This window comes from Oncorhynchus tshawytscha, linkage group LG05 (genome assembly GCF_018296145.1).
Source record: "Oncorhynchus tshawytscha isolate Ot180627B linkage group LG05, Otsh_v2.0, whole genome shotgun sequence".
NCBI classification, from domain to species: domain Eukaryota; kingdom Metazoa; phylum Chordata; class Actinopteri; order Salmoniformes; family Salmonidae; genus Oncorhynchus; species Oncorhynchus tshawytscha.
In genome coordinates, this window is record NC_056433.1 from 64258026 (window position 1) to 64272250 (window position 14225).

The following is a 14225-nucleotide window of genomic DNA, read 5'->3' on the forward strand; positions in this document are numbered from 1 at the left end:
TAATATTGTTCTTGATGAGTGTGACGTTTGGAAGTAGCTCCAGCTGTCAGATGAGTTCACCAGGACATGAAAGACTGTATTATAGCAGGAGGTTAAGAGTTACAATACAACACCGTTTAGGGTCGTCATGTAGTTATTACTACAATTCCTTATTATTACATGATGTCGTTTATCTTCGTTCTCTCTCTGTCTGTTTCTCTCTGTCTCTCGTTCTCTCTCCACACACATATGCGGATATGATTACATCTGTAGTATGATACACTCGAGAGTCTTCTGTTCCTTTGTGGTACAGGCGCTGAAGTCAAAGCATGCCAGTCAGTACATCGCAGGAGGAGGGGGCACGAACGGGGATTACCAGCTGGATGTGGACGTCTCAGGGCTCATCTTCTCCCATCACCCCCTCTTCAGCCGGGAGCACGTCCTAGGAGCACGCCTGGCCCAGCTCTATGACCAACACCTCAGCAGGCAGCACAAGAACATCACGGAACACCTCACTACCAAGGTAAAGCACAGAACATATAATGACTTATATTCTAATTCTATTTGGCACAAAGGCTATTCAGCAGTGGCACTAACTCTGACTTACCCTCAACTAACTCCTCTCCTTCTCTAGATCTAGAGATTTCTAGTGTGATTTGTTTATTCAGTAAGTGTCTTCGAGTAAAAGTCAAAGAATTGGTGGTCTAATACTGGTTTATGTCTACTGTAGCTGAATGGGTTGAGGAACGCTGTTCGGAACATGCTGGAGATCCACGGTAGGCAGGGCCTAACTCCTGTCATGCAGCAGAGGATATCTGAGTATAAGCAGGAGGTGAAGAACACTCGCAGGCTGCGTGACACTGAGCAGGAGAAGGACAGAACCCTGCTGAAGAGCATCATCAAGGTCTGGAAGGAGATCAAAGCCCTGAGGGACTTCCAGAGGTTCACCAACACACCATACAAGCTTTACCTCAGGAGGTAATGTAACACCCCATCATTTAGGACTCTGTGCTACTCTATTAAGATGGAAAAACATTGTCCAAAGTTCAGGGGGTACTGTCCCGGCACTATGTGTAGTAGTGTGCTGCTGGTGACCTTGTTTATATGTTGATTGTTGTGGATAATCATGTGCTTGGTGTTGATAACTGATGTGTGTGTCCCTCTGCTCCAGGGAGGAGGGGGTGCGGGCTTCAGATGAGCAGGACCATGAGGCTGAGATCCAGGCTGAAGTGGATGAGCTGCAGGGGGAGATGGAGGAAGACTACCAGAAAAAGGTCACTGAGTACAAGAGACAGCAGGAGGAGTGGAAGGCCTGGAGGAGGAAACGGGTATGTTTCACCCCTAAGATTAAGCATGGGGGCCTTGAGAATCCTGGTTTATTAATATATATTTTTTATTACATACATTTTCTCACGCTCAGAAAGCCAAAGAGAAGAAGAAAAAGAAGAAAACCCAGTCTCAGGATGATGATGATGACGAAGACGATGATGATGACCAGTCAGAGGGTGACACGGAGCTGGGACCCTCAAAGCCAGACCCTCCAGAGGAACCAGACATGGAGGGTGTTGAGGAGCAGGTCAGAGAGAAGGCCTCCAGAATCAGGAGGAAACCAGGGGAACCGATCCTGATGCCTGAACTCACTGCATCTGGACCAATCACTCCTAATGAACAGTGTCCCAGGTATGAACAGGAACACAGTTAAAAGGATATACACTTTCTGTCAGACATTTTCAGACCTCTAAGGGACATGATTTCTTCTTGACGTTTGTCTAATTTTGAGGTCTGAAAACCACTGAAAAACTTTTGACAGTGAAATGTCCCTTTAAGAACTAGAGGGGTCCAACTAGAGGTGTTCCAAAAGTCCACAGAACAGGATATCCATATTTCACTTGCATGACTGTGTCTGTTCTTCCCCACAGGGGCGAGTTTGCTAGAAGAGAAGATGTTGCAAAGCGCTATCTCTTCACTAAGGTTTTATATAACAACAAAGAAGTCTCCAGAACAGACAATCGCTCCCTAAATTCTGATTTCAGAGTCCATTTTGGTCAGATATTCAACCTGAAAATAGTCAACTGGCCAGAAAGTATCAAGTTGCAGGTGAAGTTTTGTTGGATTTCAGCTAATGATTTTTTAAACTAAATGATTGAACTAAATCAATTATTTTTGAGATTATATTATTGTAATTTATTTCCATGTTATCTCTAATGAATTTCTTTCTTTCAGACACATTTAAACCTCCTGTTATTCTTGTTGTTCTGTGGGTGTGTAGGTGTTTGAGGTGTTGGGCTCATCCACCTCCCTGTTGGCAGAGGTGTTTGTGCCAGTCCCAGAATCATCAGTCCTGACGGGTAGTGCCCCCTCTGAGGAGCTGGAGTTCAGCAGCAACCTGAGGGTCATGTTTGACCACGAGGCCGTCGGCAGTGGTACACACCCATAGACGCACTGTGCATATTTATACTTGGACATCTCTCTTACACCCTTCTTTCTCTCTCTTTGGTCTCTCTCTGCTGTCAATTTGCCCTGTCAGACGTGCCCTTCTCCTTTGAGGCAGACGGTAGTAACCGTCAGACCCTGTTGACCTCTGGGAAGCTGTCCTGCTGTGTGTCCTGGGCTATAGGGGAGGATGATGTACCCCTGGCCCCGCCCACCACTCAGTCCAAGGCCATGCACAGGTACAGTAAACCAATCCCATCCAAGTTACGTACAGTAGAAACACTATACCTAGTAAGGTGAAATACTGCAGACCTATTTTATGTTACTGTCTACATTCATAAATAAGTACATGTATTTCTCCCCCTCTCCCTTTGTCTGTGCAGTGGACTGAAACAGTTGGATGCCATCGCCTGCATTGGGGCATCTAGCCTTAATGATATGAAGAAGCTTGGGGAGTGGGCCACTGAATCTAGACTGGATCCCAATGACCCAAACAACGCAACCATCATGCAACTCCTAAAGGTGGGTGACTAGACACTACACATTACTAAGAGATCACAGGTCCATATTACCCAGCTGCCCCAGAGAGCAGGAGACTGCATTTAACTGTCTATACAGTCCCATATATAATAATAATTTGCTCTCTCTCTCCATAAGGTGGCCAGTAGTGGGGAGGTGACAGCTCCAGATTACTTCAGACTGGAGCAGCTGCAGGAGGAGTTCAACTTCCTGTCTGAGGAGGAAATTGAGCGGTCTCGAAGGTTCAGGCTGCTCCGGCTCAGAAACCAGGAGGTGGCTGAGTTCCGTAACTATAAGTGTGTCCCTGCCCTGGAACGGGAGGTCACTGATAAGGTGTTCCAGGTAAGGCACTGTATACTTTATAAGATTACTAATAAGGTTTAATAAGCCCGAAAACATGTTCAACTTTATGATTTTTGTCCTTTTCAGGAATATGAGAGGAGATTGAGAGAAGGAGAAATCGTTGACACTAAGGATCACCTAGATGCACACAGAGCCCTGGTGGCCAAATACCTGCAGAAGGTGAGTAGATGTGTCGGGCAGTTAGCTTTGAATCTGGAGTCTAGTCTGTGTGGATCTGCTCATATTAATCATATTGATTTATTTGACTCTCTCGGTCTATCAGATTAGAGAATCAGTCATCAACCGCTTCCTCATCGCCAAGCATCATTTCCTCCTGTCTGACCTGGTCCAAGAAGAGGAAGTTCCTAGTATTGGGTGAATACATTTGTGCATTTTCATACTTGTGAAATCATATCAAGGCAGAATTGTTGTGCTAATATTCTTATATACTCGATAGAATATAGTCATTGTGCTTGTTTGACTCATCAGTGGATTTAGGTAGGTAGCACCACATGCTTTTGCTTTGTGTGTGTGACGAACTGGCATTTGCTCCAGTACTTGACTGGCTGTCTTTTGTATTGGATTGTTCAAATTGTTTTGCTCAAATGTTTGTGTTTAGGTTAACGGGGATTGCAAAATGGGTTATAATCTGTTGTAAATCTGTCATAAAAGCTGACAGGGTCTAAGTAGATCACAGAATAGATCACAGGCCAGAGGAATGAGTTTCTCTTTGGCCAGTGGGTCTCTGGAATATTTGATCTCAAACACTTCATTTCCCTGGCTGAAGAGATGTTCTCTTTCGGAGGATCTGAAAGCACATTCTTCTCTTTTTACACCACATCTGGATGTGACACTTAGCAAATAGTATCAACACATACATTTTATTATCATCATTATTGTTATTTTCTATGTCATATTACTTTTCATTATTTGAACATCTTTTTTTGTGTCCCATTTCTCTGTTATGCTTTGCATTTACATATTTAGTGGTGCAGGCCCTGGGTATGTTCATAGGCCTTTTCTCCTCTTTTCCCCAACCTGTCTGTGGCTGTTAGTTTGTTTACTTTTAGTTTATTTATCATTATACTGTACACTGTTAGCCAAATAACCCTTTTGAAACCCTTTTTTCTATCTCCATAGGAGAACACCTTTTTGGTTCATAGGAGAACCCTTTTTAGTTCATAGGAGAACCCTTTTTGGCTCCAAGGAGAACCCTTTTTGGCTCCAAGGACAAACCTTTTTGGTTCCCTGTAGAACCCTCTGTAGAAAGAGGCCTACATGGAACCCTAAAGGATTCTAGAAAGAATCAAGAAGGGTTCTACTATGAGGACAGCCGACGAACCCTTTTAGGTTCTAGATAGCACCTTTTTTTCCTGAGTGTAGCATTGGTGTTCTATTGGTATTTGTGTCAATCATCCCCTCACAGTAAGTAAACAGTTGGAAGATAGAGTATGTGGTAGTATGGTCTGTGTTTACCCTGTAAAGTGAAGGAGAATATACTCTTTCTCTATAATGACAGCTGTTGTTTTGACCGTCAGGATACTTGGCCTGAATCTGTTCAAGCTGGCTGAACCTAAGCGGCCCCTGAAGCCTCAGAGGAAAGAGAGGAAGAAAGTGACTGCTCAGAATCTGTCTGACGGGGACATTAGATTACTTCTCAACATTATCCGGGCCTACGACATCCCCATCCGCAAGCCCCAAGCCAGGTACGACCTCAGAACATCTAGTCACATGCTGGGTATATTACATCTACAGACATCCGTAAACCTTCCACAACATCTCCAGACATAAATGAATAAGAAAGCTTTTATTTACTGCAGCAACAAGGTCATACTGGAGAGTATTAGGTCTACAACATTCCTGGACTATTTTAAACTCCTAATGTTTATCTCTTCTTCCAGCAAACCTGCAGTGGCGTCTAAGTCGGTCCGCTCTTTCACTGAGACGTTTACTGCAGGCCAGTCATCCCAGAGTGCCATCCAAGGCAGCGACTGGCTCCTCAACCAGGTAACACGTCTGATCTTCACCTGGATCAGTAGCTGTAACTGCAGAATATTCCCTTAATGTATGTGTATATTTGTCTGTATTAGTTTGTCTTACCTGTGTATGTGTTGTGAATCTGTGTTTTCCAGGTGCAGGTCAGGCCCTTTGTGGAGGTATCGTTCCAGCGCACGGTTCTTCAGACGACAACAGCAGACGGACCAAACCCCTGCTGGAACGAGGACCTGCAACTGCCATTCAGGTGAGTGTGTGACTGGTCCATGACTGGTCTAAATTGGGACATCTCTTTGACCACACATGGTCAATTTCATAATCACATGTATGGTATTATCTATGAATGTTTGTTTAGAAGATTTATCAAGCATGTTTTTTTGTTCTTGCCACAGTGCCCCAAATGGAGACTACAGCACTGCTAGCCTGCAGTCAGTGAAAGACGAGGTCTTCATCAACATATTTGATGAAGTCCATTATGAATTGGGAGGGGTGAGTAGGACATCGCAAGAATGTGAATTAACGGGACTTCCCATGCCCTCTGGCTCAGGAAAACATATTACACATTACAGCACAGTTAACTACATTATCCATACACTTTCTGTGTCATTATGTTTTGTCAGTTTAAATCTTTCTTCTATTTTCAGGATGGAGAGGATAGGGGGAGAGAAGTCCACACACGGCTAGAGAAACACTGGCTGGGCTCTGTGAAGATTCCCTTCAGTACTATCTACTTCCAGTCCAGGGTAAGACTAACTGTCTATGACACCAGACCCCTGATTGACAGACAGTGACTCACATTGACATAAGTAACTTACTGCTGTGGTTCTGTTGTCTGACCTGATCTGGCAGATTGACGGCACGTTTAAGGTGGACACCCCACCGGTGTTGTTGGGATACAGTAAGGAGCGCAGCCTGGCCAGTGATGGTGGCTACGACGCTGTACGCAGTCTTAGTGAAGGAGCCTTCATCACACTCTTCATCACCATAGAACCACAGCTGGTACCTGGAGAGACTGTTAGGGAGAAGGTTAGTTCAGCCTGGCAGGCTGTCTCTGTATGTCCTAGCCGTCTCCAGGCTCTCTCTGTGTTTGATCTGTCATAGCCTTTTTAAATTTTTTTATTTACTAAATGCATGAGTTATTAACATTCCTTCATTATTTCTTTATTCTCTGTAGAGTGGGGTTTACGTTGATTTTCTTTTCTTTGTCCTTTGCTGCATTTGTTAGATGAAGGAAGTAAAGGTACCTGTTTACTGAGATATGCTATCTGCAGTAAACTGAATGATGGCATTAACATTGTGTTTTGATTAGATAGATGTTGACTACATCACACTGTGACTAATGTACCCAAGCAGTCTAACTGTCCATTGTTCAGCGGTCCCACATCAACATCCCTCCTCCCTCACAGTTATTAGTAGACTAGACACAAATATATGCAGACCATCTGACTCTCGCTGATCTAAGTGTACTGCTGTAGCTTTATGGTGACCCCCCCACTCTACTCCTCTGAACTGTGACCCTTGTCCCAGTTTGACAGCCAGGAGGGCGAGCGTCTACTGCTGGCCTCAGAGGTCTTTGAGAGGGACGCAGCAGTGAGTTACCCCAACCGTCCCTGCCTCACCACCGTCATCGACATCAACGGGAAGACTGTGTTCATCAGCCGTTACCTCCGCCCCCTCAACCCCCCGCAGGAGCTGCTCGACGCCTTCCCCAACAGCCCCCAGGAGGCCACGGTCAGTCAGGTCAGGTCTCCGCTGAGACAACACAAAGAGTCACTACTGATAATGGAGCCTCAGTCTGATTGCTGAGTTATAGCACTCTCAAGCTTTGACTGTTGCTTGATTTCATACCCGTGTCTCCCTCTCCTTCCCTCTCTCAAGGAGCTGATAGCTCGGTATGTTTCTCTCATCCCCTCTATGCCTGATAGCGTCTCATTTGCTGGTGTCTGTGACCTGTGGAGCACCTGTGATGTGAGACACATATTCAGAGACTCTGATTGTAGATTCCAATAGTCTTAATAGAGGGCGGGCTCTTAGTAACTCTGGGATTCCTTTTCCTGTTTGAAGCAATTCCTGACCCTGCTGGCAGGTGATGAGGAGGAACATGCTGTACTGCTCTGTAATTACTTCCTGTCTATGGGCAAGAAGGCTTGGCTCATCATCGGCAGCGCCATTCCTGAGGTGAGCAACACAAAGCTGGACAACTAGACTTCAATCAAGTACAGGCTTAACTGAATGAACAGAGACTAAATCTAATAAGGAATTTTATTGAATAGTTAGGGGTAGGCCTGGTCTCCGAGGAATAGAGCCAGATGCTGGCATTCAACATTGGTTGAAAGGAAAGTGATTATTGCACCAGTAAGCCAATAGCTTAATCAGCAACCGTGGTGGAATTGCATTAGTGCCATGCTCATGGGCTGAGGTTAATAGGTCAATGACATTCTGCACTGTTGCTAAAAGGAAAGGAGGAAAACTGATGAGGTAACATTATGACACTACCCTATAAATACCTGCCATGCTGATGAGGTAACATAATGACACTACCCTATAAATACCTGCCATGCTGATGAGGTAACATAATGACACTACCCTATAAATACCTGCCATGCTGATGAGGTAACATTATGACACTACCCTATAAATACCTGCCATGCTGATGAGGTAACATTATGACACTACCCTATAAATACCTGCCATGCTGATGAGGTAACATAATGACACTACCCTATAAATACCTGCCATGCTGATGAGGTAACATAATGACACTACCTTATAAATACCTGCCATGCTGATGAGGTAACATAATGACACTACCCTATAAATACCTGCCATGCTGATGAGGTAACATTATGACACTACCCTATAAATACCTGCCATGCTGATGAGGTAACATTATGACACTACCCTATAAATACCTGCCATGCTGATGAGGTAACATAATGACACTACCCTATAAATACCGGCCATGCTGATGAGGTAACATTATGACACTACCCTATAAATACCTGCCATGCTGATGAGGTAACATTATGACACTACCCTATAAATACCTGCCATGCTGATGAGGTAACATTATGACAATAACCTATAAATACCTGCCATGCTGATGAGGTAACATAATGACAATAACCTATAAATAAATAATCATGCCGATGAGGTAACATTATGACACTAACCTATAAATACCTGCCATGCTGATGAGGTAACATAATGACACTACCCTATAAATACCTGCTATGCTGATGAGGTAACATTGACACTACCCTATAAATACCTGCCATGCTGATGAGGTAACATAATGACACTACCCTATAAATACCTGCTATACTGATGAGTGAGATAGGAAGCAATGTGAATTAGGAGTTTACTAGATGAAAAGTGAAGATCCATTTAGACCAGCCTTACTGATTGAATTTTCTTAACTACATTAGTCCAAAACAAATTTAAAGAACTGCATACTAGTTAAGACTGATGACCAACCTTGACTTGTTTTACAGTTAGGGGAGAGTGGGTAAGTTGAGCCAAAGGGGTAAGTTGACCCACCTGTTTCTAGGAAACCATACACAAAATTCAGCCAAATATTTAGGAAGAGGTCATCATTTCATATAGTCTGTGAAGGAAGAAACATGGAAAAAGTGGTCAAAAAAAACAGATTTTCACCAACACAAATGAATTTGTGTTAAGAGGTTTCATGATGCTTGTATCTAAACCCAAGTAACAATTTAAAGAGTGTTCTATATATCAGCTGGGGTCTCTATAAGCTTCAAAATTAGGTCCTAAACCTTGCATGAAAGTGCATCACTGTACCTGTGTAAGCTAATATAGTCAAAATGTTTGCCTTGGCGTAAGTTGAGCCAATGGCCATGGCGTAAATTGAGCCAATGGCCTTGGGGTAAGTTGAGCCAATGGCCTTGGGGTAAGTTGAGCCAATGGCCTTGGGGTAAGTTGTTTGTTTGTAATGCCATGTTTGTTTGTAATGCAAGGCATTATTCCTGGGATATGAGGTAACAACAGGATCTGGCCTATGTTAAAACTGTTTGTTAGGTGTTAAGTAAGTTAAGTGTTTTTAAAATATGCTTAAAATGATTAAAAGACAAAAATGTCATCATGATTGTGTTGAATTGTGTTTGGAAAATAAAGATAGACATGGTTTTAAAAAGGTAGTGGTAATATTCCATTCAGCACAGACATTTGTAGGCGGCTCAACCTACCCCAAACCCAGGGTAAGTTGTGCCAAGAGTCCGCTTTTTTGGGACAAGCTACATTTTAAAAACTGTCATGTTTACATTAATTCTGATTTCCAGGGATACACAACATCCTGAAATATATGTAGATATCTTTGTAAGAAAGTGATGCTGAATGTAAAAAATTGTCAACTTACCTCCCTCTACCATACTATAACAGCTCTGTTCTGTGGTATCTGTTTCGTGAAAACTCTTGTCACCTCTCCATCCTAGGGACCCACAGCGTATGTACTGACCTATGAGCAGAGTCGCTACCTCATCTGGAACCCCAGCAGTGGTCAGTACTATGGCCAGTATGACTCCTTCTGCCCTCTACAGACTGTGGGATGCCTGGTCAGTGCTGACAATGTGAGTCGGTATTCTAATCCAATTTACATGATATGACTGAAGTAAGATGTTTTGTCTGACAGGTTTCTCTATATACCATATTCTCTCCTTCTGTCCTCTAGGTATGGTTCAACATTCAGGTGTACACCTCTCCACTGAGGATGAGTTTTGATGTCACCAAAGCCAAACACTGGAAACCGTTCTTCTCCAGGGCTTTTCCAAACCCTGGGCTCTCCAGTGTTCAGGTGAGGCCAAGTGTGACCAGTGGCCACCACACATGACTTATCTCTTAAGACCTAGCCTCAGTATCTCTCTGGACTTTGACCTGTACAGTGCTTACCCCCTTCTGTCTTCTCCTCTCTGTTTAGCCTGAGGAGCTGGTGTATCAACGCACAGACAAGGCAGTGGCTGCAGAGCTGCAGGACAGGCAAGTCATCTAACCTAGAAAGAATTCAACACATCATCATACTGCATCACAGTACAGTGCCTTCGGAAGGTATTCAGATCCCTTGCATAATCAATGCTTGGAGTGTCAGAATTTGTAGGTTTTTGTTTGTCCACCCGCCTCTTGAGGATTGACCACAAGTTGTCAATGGGATTAAGGTCTGGGAAGTTACCTGGCCATGGACCCATAATATCAATGTTTTCTTCCCTGAGCCACCTTGTCTTCTCCAGACAAGCTTTTTTCCGGATGCCCCAAACAATTGGAAAGGGGATTCATCAGAGAAAATGACTTTACCCCAGTCCTCAGCAGTCCAATCCCTGTACCTTTTGCAGAATATCAGTCTGTCACTGATATTTTTCCTGGAGAGAAGTGGCTTCTTTGCTGCCCTTCTTGACACCAGGCCATCCTCCAAAAGTCTTCGCCTCACTGTGCGTGCAGATGCACTCACACCTGCCTGCTGCCATTCCTGAGCAAGCTCTGTACTGGTGGTACCCTGATCCCGCAGCTGAATCAACTTTAGGAGACGGTCCTGGCGCTTGCTGGAATTTCTTGGGCGCCCTGAGGCCTTCACAACAATTGAACCGCTCTCTTTGAAGTCCTTGATGATCCGATAAATGGTTGATTTAGGTGTAATCTTACAGGCAGCAATATCCTTGCCTATGAAGCCCTTTTTGTGCAAAGCAATGATGACGGCACTTGTTTCCTTGCAGGTAACCATGGTTGACAGAGGAAGAGCAATGATTCCAAGCACCACCCTCCTTTTGAAGCTTCCAGTCTGTTATTCCAACTCAATCAGCATGACAGAGTGATCTCCAGCCTTGTCCTCGTCAACGCTCACACCTGTGTTAACGAGAGAATCCCTGACATGATGTCAGCTGGTCCTTTTGTGGCAGGGCTGAAATGCAGTGGAAATGTTTTTGGGGGATTCATTTGCATGGCAAAGAAGGACTTTGCAATTAATTGGAATTCATCATAACATTCTGGAGTATATGCAAATTGCCATCATACAAACTGAGGCAGCAGACTGAAAATTAATATTTGTCATTCTCAAAACTTTTGGCCACGACTTTATAAGGTCCCACAGTTGAAAGTGCATGTCAGAGCAAAAAACTAGCCATGAGGTCGAAGGAATTGTCCATAGAGCTCCAAAACAGGATTGCGTCGAGGCACAGATCTGGGGAAGGGTATCAAAAAATGTCTGCAGCATTGAAGGTCCGTAAAAACACTGCGGCCTCCATCGTTCTTAAATGGAAGAAGTTTGGGACCACCAACACTCTTCCTAGAGCTGGCCGCACTGGCCAAACTGAGCAATCGGGGGAGAAGGGCCTTGGTCAGGGAGCTCTAGAGTTCCTCTGTGGAGATGGGAGAACTTTCCAGAAGGACAACCATCTCTGAAGCACTCCACCAATCAGGCCCAGACTGAAGCCATTCCTCAGTAAAAGGCACATGACAGCCCGCTTGGAGTTTGCCAAAAGGCACCTAAAGACTCTCAGACCATGAGAACCAAGATTCAACTCTTTGGCCTTTTATTTATTTATTTATATTTCACCTTTATTTAACCAGGTAGGCTAGTTGAGAACAAGTTCTCATTTGCAACTGCGACCTGGCCAAGATAAAGCATAGCAGTGTGAACAGACAACACAGAGTTACACATGGAGTAAAACAATTAACAAGTCAATAACACAGTAGGAAAAAAAAGGGGAGTCTATATACATTGTGTGCAAAAGGCATGAGGTAGGCGAATAATTACAATTTAGCAGATTAACACTGGAGTGATAAATGATCTGATGGTCATGTACAGGTAGAGATATTGGTGTGCAAAAGAGCAGAAAAGTAAATAAATAAAAACAGTATCGGGATGAGGTAGGTAAAAATGGGGTTGGCTATTTACCGATAGACTATGTACAGCTGCAGCGATCAGTTAGCTGCTCAGATAGCAGATGTTTGAAGTTGGTGAGGGAGATAAGTCTCCAACTTCAGCGATTTTTGCAATTCGTTCCAGTCACAGGCAGCAGAGAACTGGAACGAAAGGCAGCCAAATGGGGTGTTGGCCTGAACTGGAACGAAAGGCGGCCAAATGAGGTGTTGGCCTGAACACCAAGTGTCACGTCTGGAGGAAACCTGGCACCATCCCTACGGTGAAGCATGGTGGTGGCAGCATCATGTTGTGGGGATGGTTTGCAGCGGCAGGGACTGGGAGACTACCGTAATTTCCGAACTATAAGCCGCTACTTTTTTCCCACGCTTTGAACCTCGTGGCTTATACAATGACGCGGCTAATTTATGGATTTTTCCCGCTTTCACAAGATTGATGCCGCCAAAAAACTGAGCACCGTCACATAATGTGACGTAAATCGAGCGTGCTCAAACTTCCCATCAAGGTGGCGCTCCGTGTTCAGTGGGAGGCTTGGATGACAAGTGGGGAGAAATCCTTCACTAAAACGGGCAGCATGCAAAGAGCAACTGATGGTCAAGTCTGCCAGTGGGTCCTGACAGCATGGAGCATTGTCAATAATCCACTATCATCAACGGGTTTCGAAAGGCTGGACTGCTGCGTGTTGAAGAGGGCAGCATGAGCTCAGCGGGGAATTTGCCTCCGGATGAAAGTGACGAGAGCGACAATGAAAACGATCCAACATCGGAAGAAGCAATTCTGAGGCTATTCAACTCCGACACCGAAGGAGATGACTTCAGTGGTTTCAGTGCACAGGAGGAAGATAGTGACCAATGACTTTCTTGGTAGGCTACTGTTTACGTGTTTAGTTTAAAAGCCTATTTATTTTTGTTACAAGCAGTGTTTGTTTAAAGGCTGTGTAAAGTTCATTTGTTTCAATGTACCGGTAGGCACCTGCGGCTTATAGACATGTGCGGCTTATTTATGTACAAAATACATATTTTTATCAAATTCAGTGGGTGCGGCTTATATTCAGGTGCGCTTAATAGTCCAGAAATGACGGTAGTCAGGATTGAGGGAAAGATGGAGAAAAGTAGAGATGAAAACCTGATCCAGAGTGCTCAGGACCTCAGACTGGGGTGAAGGTTCACCTTCCAACAGGATAACGACCCTAAGAACATAGCCAAGACGACGCTGGAGTGGCTTCGGGTCAAGTCTCTGAATGTCCTTGAGTGGCCCAGCCAGAGCTCGGACTTGAACCCGATCTAACATTTCTGGAGAAATCTGAAAATAGCTGTGCAGCACCGCTCCCCATCGAACCTGACAGAGCTTGAGAGGATCTGCAGAGAATGGGAGAAACTCTCCAAATACAGGTGTGCCAAGCTTGTAGGGTCATAGCCAAGAAGACTGTAGGCTATAATTGCTGCAAAAAGTGCTTCAACAAATTACTGAGTAAAAGGTTCGAATACTTATGTATAATTTTGATAGTGTTTATTTTTAATAAATTAGCAAACATTTTTAAAACCTGTTTTTGCATTGTCATTATTGGGTATTATGTGTGGATTGATGAGGGAAAAAAACAATAATACATTTCAGAATAACCTAACAAAATGTAAGGGTCCTGAATACTTTCCGAAGGCACGCTATATGGAGGTTAACACCTCCACTTCCCTTACCTGTAGGGTTGAGAAGATTCTAAAAGAGAAGATCATGGAATGGCGGCCCCGCCACCCGACCCGCTGGAACCGCTACTGCACCTCCACCTTGCGCCACTTCCTGCCAAAGCTGGAGCTGAGTGGAGGGAGGGACGTGGCCGACGAGCACCGTCTAGAGTTACAGAGTTTACTAGGGGACTACAGGGTGAGTCTGGTCTGGGGCTGGGAGGGACAGGGGAGAGGACAGTCTATGGCTGGGAGGGACAGGGGAGAGGACAGTCTATGGCTGGGAGGGACAGGGGAGAGGACAGTCTATGGCTGGGAGGGACAGGGGAGAGGACAGTCTATGGCTGGGAGGACAGGGGAGAGGACAGTCTATGGCTGGGAGGGACAGG

The 14225-nt window shown here is 44.5% G+C and overlaps 1 protein-coding gene across 5 annotated transcripts in view; it reads left to right on the forward strand.

Annotated features, from left to right (window-relative positions):
• The window catches only part of cc2d2a (coiled-coil and C2 domain containing 2A), a 32437-nt gene that overhangs the window by 16386 nt on the left and 1826 nt on the right, over positions 1–14225 (forward strand). For 2 of the 5 annotated variants that reach the window (XM_024421805.2, XM_024421809.2), the window contains 25 exons: positions 293–502; positions 710–957; positions 1151–1307; positions 1400–1659; positions 1899–2076; positions 2249–2402; positions 2507–2651; positions 2796–2934; positions 3070–3273; positions 3361–3453; positions 3557–3648; positions 4812–4979; positions 5175–5280; positions 5406–5515; positions 5661–5757; positions 5913–6011; positions 6118–6294; positions 6494–6508; positions 6796–6999; positions 7147–7236; positions 7333–7446; positions 9723–9857; positions 9959–10081; positions 10205–10263; positions 13858–14035. In XM_024421805.2, the coding sequence (XP_024277573.1) occupies positions 293–502; positions 710–957; positions 1151–1307; positions 1400–1659; positions 1899–2076; positions 2249–2402; positions 2507–2651; positions 2796–2934; positions 3070–3273; positions 3361–3453; positions 3557–3648; positions 4812–4979; positions 5175–5280; positions 5406–5515; positions 5661–5757; positions 5913–6011; positions 6118–6294; positions 6494–6508; positions 6796–6999; positions 7147–7236; positions 7333–7446; positions 9723–9857; positions 9959–10081; positions 10205–10263; positions 13858–14035 (3555 nt within the window). Of the gene's footprint in view, positions 1–292; positions 503–709; positions 958–1150; positions 1308–1399; positions 1660–1898; positions 2077–2248; positions 2403–2506; positions 2652–2795; positions 2935–3069; positions 3274–3360; positions 3454–3556; positions 3649–4811; positions 4980–5174; positions 5281–5405; positions 5516–5660; positions 5758–5912; positions 6012–6117; positions 6295–6493; positions 6509–6795; positions 7000–7146; positions 7237–7332; positions 7447–9722; positions 9858–9958; positions 10082–10204; positions 10264–10991; positions 11046–13857; positions 14036–14225 lie in introns of those variants that run through there. The other 3 variants (XM_024421806.2, XM_024421810.2, XM_024421808.2) reach the window with 3 other exon arrangements.